Source organism: Camelus bactrianus, chromosome 9 (genome assembly GCF_048773025.1).
Source record: "Camelus bactrianus isolate YW-2024 breed Bactrian camel chromosome 9, ASM4877302v1, whole genome shotgun sequence".
Taxonomy (NCBI): Eukaryota; Metazoa; Chordata; class Mammalia; order Artiodactyla; family Camelidae; genus Camelus; species Camelus bactrianus.
In genome coordinates, this window is record NC_133547.1 from 12,176,726 (window position 1) to 12,182,722 (window position 5,997).

General features: G+C 57.8%; 1 protein-coding gene across 1 annotated transcript; it reads left to right on the forward strand.

Moving 5' to 3' along the window:
• The first annotated feature begins 4,204 nt into the window (after positions 1-4,204).
• On the forward strand, positions 4,205-5,526 carry LOC105062899 (interferon lambda-3-like). Its single transcript, XM_074371217.1, has 5 exons — positions 4,205-4,384; positions 4,654-4,731; positions 5,007-5,150; positions 5,258-5,341; positions 5,428-5,526. Exons 1-5 carry the CDS (start codon positions 4,205-4,207, stop codon positions 5,524-5,526), a joined length of 585 nt encoding a protein of 194 aa, XP_074227318.1.
• The last annotated feature ends 471 nt before the right edge of the window (positions 5,527-5,997 follow it).

The window sequence follows — 5,997 nt, forward strand, 5'->3', positions numbered from 1 at the left end:
GCGGGCGTGGCGGTGGACCCCGGTGTGGAGGCTCCCGGGCGCTGCCTCCTCTCCCAATACCGCTCCCTGGATCCCCGGGCACTGGAGGCAGCCAAGGCCCTGAGGAACCGCTATGTGAGTGATGCCCACACGCCTCTGTCCCCCGGACCCTGGGCCCCCGGGTCCCGAGACGACAACCTTTGTCCCGAGGGGCCCTCTTGTCCTAGCGTCCAGCAGGCGCATCCTGGATCTCGGGGTCCAGAATTCAGATCACATCTTTCCAGCCGCCCTGGTGGTCAGCTCATACCGGGCCTTAGTGGCTGTCACAGAGGGGCGCCCCCTTCAGGTGGACTCGGCTCCACGTCCCGGCGCAGGATCCGCACCTGGAGCGCAGGTGCATTTCAGGCCTGCCTCGCGCCTTCAGAGAGCTCTCTGGTCAGGACACGATGAGCACAACCTTGAGGGCCAGTTCCGATCCACGTGCAGGAATCCGCGAGGATCCCCAGCATCATCCCGGCCCTTGTCCCGCAGGAGGAAGAGACGCTGAGCTGGAGGCCGCGCAACTGCTCGTTCCACCCGAGGAGGAACCCTCCGCCGCCGTCGGTGAGGCCCGCGGCCGGCAGGGGCTTGGGGACTTGGGCCCCGAGCGCGGCCCCATCTAACTGCCGCTCGGTCCCCGCAGTCCTGCGCCCGACTCCGCCTGGTGGCCCGCGGCCTCGCCGACGCCCAGGCCGTGCTGAGCAGCCTGCCGAGCCCGGAGCTGTTCCCCGGCGTCGGCCCGACCCTGGAGCTGCTGACGGCCGCGGGGCGGGACGTGGCGGCCTGCGTGAGTGCCGGTCCCGCCCTGGCCCCGCACCCCTCCCAGCTCGCTCGGTGTCCCCTAATCCGGGCTTGGGTCTGCGGCTGGGAGGGTGAGGGGCGGAGCCACCTGGGAGGGAGGCTCCGTTCTTCGCCGTCTTCAAGTTACGTGCGGTTCCCCTCCAGCTCCAGCTGGTCCGGCCAGGCTCCTGGAGGAAGTCCCCGCGGCCGCCCAGGAGGCGTCACAAAACTCGCAGAGCTGTGAGTGGAGCGGGCGGTCAAGCGGTTAGACCGCAGGGAGGACGGTGTGAGGCTGAGACGGGCCGGGCGCGCGCCTTGGAGCGGTGACGGAGTGCAGGGGGGGGCCCTGACTCAGCCCGGCTCTGCCTCCTTCCCGGGTTCCAGGAGTCGCCTCGGTGTCATGAAGCCAGAGTCATCTTCAACTTCCTGCGCCTGCTCGCGTGGGACCTGCGGCTGGTGGCAAACTCGGGACCTTGTCTGTGATCCCGCCGCGGCCCCGCCTGGGACCCGAAGCTGCGAGGTCGCCTGGCTGCGGGCGCCGCCCTCCTCCGCTGCCCCATTGGACCCGGCGGGTCTCTCAGCCTCCACCCGCCTGCGCTGGTGCCAGAGGCGCCCTTTTCCCAGGGCCAGAACCAGTTCCCCCTGGAAGCCGCTCTATTTCCGTGGGAAGTGTCGCCCTAAGATCTTCCAGGGCCCCGGGCTGGCAGGAAAAGACTGGATTCCGTGTCGACCTTGGTCGTTGACCACCACGTACCATGGACCAGTTTCTACTTCTGTGGTTACAGAAACCTCCCTGTCCCTTGACAGGTTCCAACGCCTGCTTTGAACCTTCAGTGCCCGCTTTGACATTCCATGAATATGGGACTGTTGGATCTCTCTGCTGGGGAGACCTCATTCCATGAGGGACTGGGCAAGAGTCCTTCTGTTAAGTAGTTTTTTGAATTCCGTTACTTTTGTGTGTTTTGTATTTATGAAGTTCCTATGTATATTTGCTCTTTTGTCTTCTTGGGTTAATTTATCGCCAGTTATTAAATATTATTGCATTTGCATTGGTTGTTTCTCTGTGATCATTTTGAGGGTGACTGTACAGCACAAAATGCTGAGAGGGAAATCAGGTGACCTGAGTTTCAGTTCTGCCCCTGACACTTAATTGTGTACCCAGCCTCCGTTTAGTCTTCTATGCCATGATATTATTACACGTCCCTTGCCATGAGTAATACACATTGAAATAGTGCTCGTGAAGCTTCCAGCTGAAGTCACAGAATGATCTTAATAAATGGTCTCCATGAAATAATCACACACATAAAAGTGCAAACAATTGTACTTTTTACATTCATCGAGATCTGGGCAGGATGGGTAATCTTTGTGGCCAACTGCAAAGCCTGTTTCCCAAGATCACACAGCTAGTGAGGAGCCCCCAAGTCTTCAGCTCTCGATCACATGTTCCTAACCACTCCCTGAGCTTTCTTTCTAAGAAAGACATTATGATGTCTAGGGATTTTGAGATAATAAGTTAATTTTCAAAATTCATTCTTGTTTCATTGTCTCCTCCCCTGAGGTAAGGCCTCCTCCAAGTGACAGAAACTGACCAGAACACCAGGAGTGACTTGCACATCCCTGCTATTGATTTTAAAACATTTTTGCGTATCAGACCTCAAAGATATTCCCCAACATGGATTTCAGTCTACCCTCTCCCTGGAATTAAAATGAGGGAAAGAGAGGGTGGGAGTAACAGTCAAAAAGGACTCAGCAACTTCTGTCCAAGAAATCCATCACTTCCAGGTCCAGGAGGTCTCGCTACAGTCAGGCTGGAGGGTGCAGTGGTTATTGCCTGATGCCAGGCAAAACTCAGTTAAAATCCTGCCCTCACTAGTTATTTGCTGTGTGACCTTGAACAAGTCTCTTAACCTCTCTGAGTCTCTAAACTTCCATCTGTATTTGACATGTAGGCAAAGCACAGTAAGTCCTTGGTGCTATTGTGGGTATTTAACCACGTTGTGGCCAAGCCTCTGTGACAGGGTGAGACATACACCAAAAGTGGGGGTGGCGGTGGTGTCTGTTTTCCTTTTGCACTGACTGTTCCCTTTTCGCAGAATGCTCCCCCTCGGATCTTCACAGAGCTCCCTCCCTCACTTCCTTTAGGTCTTTCCCTAAATGTCATTTCTCAGACACCTCATTTAATGCAAACTTCCTCCCGCACTCTGCTCTCATCCCTGTTTCATTTTTTCATTTTCTGTTATCTGACGTTCTCTGACACAATACACACCACAAGCCTAACTCCCCGACCTCCACTGTGTGTTCCTCCTCTCTAGTAAAAAGCTCCATGAAGGATTGTGGTATGTCTTTTTCTTTTTTCAGTGCTCTTGCCCTGGCACCTTGAACAGGGTCTGACCCAAAGTGGTGGCTGAATAAATATTTGGTGAACGAATGAAGGTGTTTGTCACAAACCAAGCTGGTTCCCTTGAAGGCTTGGTCGGCCCGCAATTCCAGAGCAGAGCCTCCTGTTCCTGGGTCCTTCTATGCCTGGACAATTAGAGATGTTAGTGCGGGCTCCCCTCCTCCCCCATTCCATCTTTGTCTGTACCAGGTTGCAAAAGGTGGGGAGGAGCTGGTCTTCTCTCTTAATGGGTGTGTTTTGCCTTCTGACTCTCTCTCCCCACCCCCAGCAGCACCCCCAGATCTTCTCCCATCACCTAAACAGCCTCCCACTTGGAAGGTCCAGGTTCTTCCCGGCAACTCCTTCTAGGCGTGCTCTTTCCCTCCACTCCCTGCACTGGGGCATCCTGCAGAAAGGAATCCCTCTGTCCCCTCCCCACTCCAGTCCTAGATCTAGCCTGGCCACTGCACAAGGCACCCCCATGTGGGGCTGCAGCTGCCCCAGCCTGGATTTTGTCTTCAGAACGCACTTTCTTGGAGGTGAGCCCTAATGGATGTCAGTTTCTCTTTCACTCAGCTGCTCACCTGGCTCCCAGGCCCCGCCCTGCTCTGGGCTTTCCTGCCTGGGCCTCCCTGGTGGCCGGTGTCACCCTCTAGCTGTGTTTTCACTTTTCCTACATCAGCTGGGATTGCCCAGCTGCACAGGCTAAAAGCGGCACCATGGAGCTCAGGCAGGAATTAGACCTCAGACGGAGCTGGAAGTTCAGACACTCGGACAGAGCAGCGGGCTGAGGTCCAGAAGAGAAGACTGGGGTCAGAGACGTCAAACAAGACTGAGAGATCTCAGGCGACAGCCTCGGAGTGGACACTTGATCCCCCACCTGCTGACAGAGACCAGAGACCAGAGACCAGGAATGAAGCTGGGTGAGCTCCGACATCATTGCCCGGGACCTGAGCCCCACAAAACGCCCTCCCCTCAGTCCCCAGTGACCTACGTCCCCTCACGTTCCTCTCCTTCCACAACACAGGCATGACCTCGGGCTGCCTGCTGGGGCTGTTGCTGATGACCGCAGCGCTGACCAGGACAGGAGCAGTTCCTGTCCCCTCACCCCTCAGGGCCCTCCCGGGCACAAGGGGCTGCCACCTGGCCCAGTTCAAGTCTCTGTCCCCACAAGAGCTGCAGGCCTTCAAGAGAGCCAAGGACGCCTTTGTGAGTGTCCCCCAGCCCCGCCTGCTGTGGGCTCCCCTCCACCCCCGCGCTGTGGGTGCCCGGGCTTCCTCTGCTCAAGGGGGACCTGCTCTCCCTTCACCGGCCCCTCGCCCTCCCCGCAGAGGGCTGAGCCCTGTCCTCCTGTGGTGGTCGTGCCTCTGCCGTCCTTTGGACCTTCACCTCCCCTCCTCCTGAGGTCGGCCTCCCTCCAGTCTCACCGGGGTCTCCCCTCGGTCGTGCTGTGGGCTGACCTTGCTCTTGCTCCCTAGGAAGAGTCACTCTTGCAGAAGGACTGGAACTGCAGCTCGCGCATCTTCCCCAGGACCCGGGACCTGAGGCAGCTGCAGGTGAGTCCGGAGAGTCAGGCCCACCTGCCCTCACCTGGCCCAGATCACCTGGCTCTGCAGGCGGCCCCTCCCCTCCTCCTCCTCCCGCCTCCTCCTCTCTCCGCCCTGCCCACCTGTCCCCGACCCCTTCCCCTCCGCTGACCACATCGGCTGTGCCTCTCCCCTGACCCTGACCTTCCCCTTCAACTGTCCCTGCCTGTGTCCTCCCCACCTGCCCCTCCTCCCTTGTCCTCTCTCACATGCAGCTCTCCCCTGCCCCTGTCTCCCCGCCTCAGGTGTGGGAGCGTCCCGTGGCCTTGAAGGCTGAGGTGGCCCTGACCCTGGCCGTCCTGGGGACCATGGCTAACTCATCCCTGGGCAGCACCCTGGACCAGCCCCTGCACACCCTGGGCCACATCCACTCCCAGCTCCAGGCTTGTGTGAGTGCTCGGGCCACCCGCAGCGTGTCTGGGCTCTGACCTCCTGAATGTCCCTCTCTGTCCCAGGCCCTTCCTCACCCCCTCACACCCCCCTCCTCTGCCCACAGGTCCCAGCTCAGCCCACAGCAGGCCCCAGGCCCCGGGACCGCCTCCACCACTGGCTGCACCGGCTCCAGGAGGCCCCGAAGAAGGTGAGTGACCGCGGTGGGGAAACTGATGTCTGGGAGCAGCTGGGCGCCCAGGCACGGGGACCACTGAGCCATTTCCCCTCCCACAGGAGTCCCAGGACTGCCTCGAGGCCTCTGTCATGTTCAACCTCTTCCGCCTCCTCACCCGGGACCTGAAATGTGTCGCCAGCGGACACCTGTGTGTCTGAGCCTGAGATCTACCTGCAACCTGTTCCAGCATCTTACATGTTATTTGTGTATTGATGCATCAGAACCATTTTCTTAATTTATTGCCTGCAAGTCACTATTTTTGTATTTATGTGTATGAATTCTCAAACTCAGACCCAATAAAATGTTTATTTTTCTACCTTTTGTAAAAATTTTGCAAATAAACAATGAGGAAAAGATGCTCTTTGTGGTCTGCGACTGCGTGTGTGAGGATTGGTCTACTTTTGCTGCCCTAACAAATTGTCCCAAACTGAGCATCTCAACACAAGTTGAATTCCTTCTCTCACGTTTCCACAGGGCAGTGATCGGGTGAGCTCGCCTGGTTCCCCTGCTGTGGGTCTCACAATGCTGAGTCATACTGTGGCCAACTGGGTTGTTTTGGAGGCTTTGTAAACCCATCTAAGTTTTTGGCCGAATTCTGCTCCTTGCGGTTGTCAGGCGCCTTGTCCCAT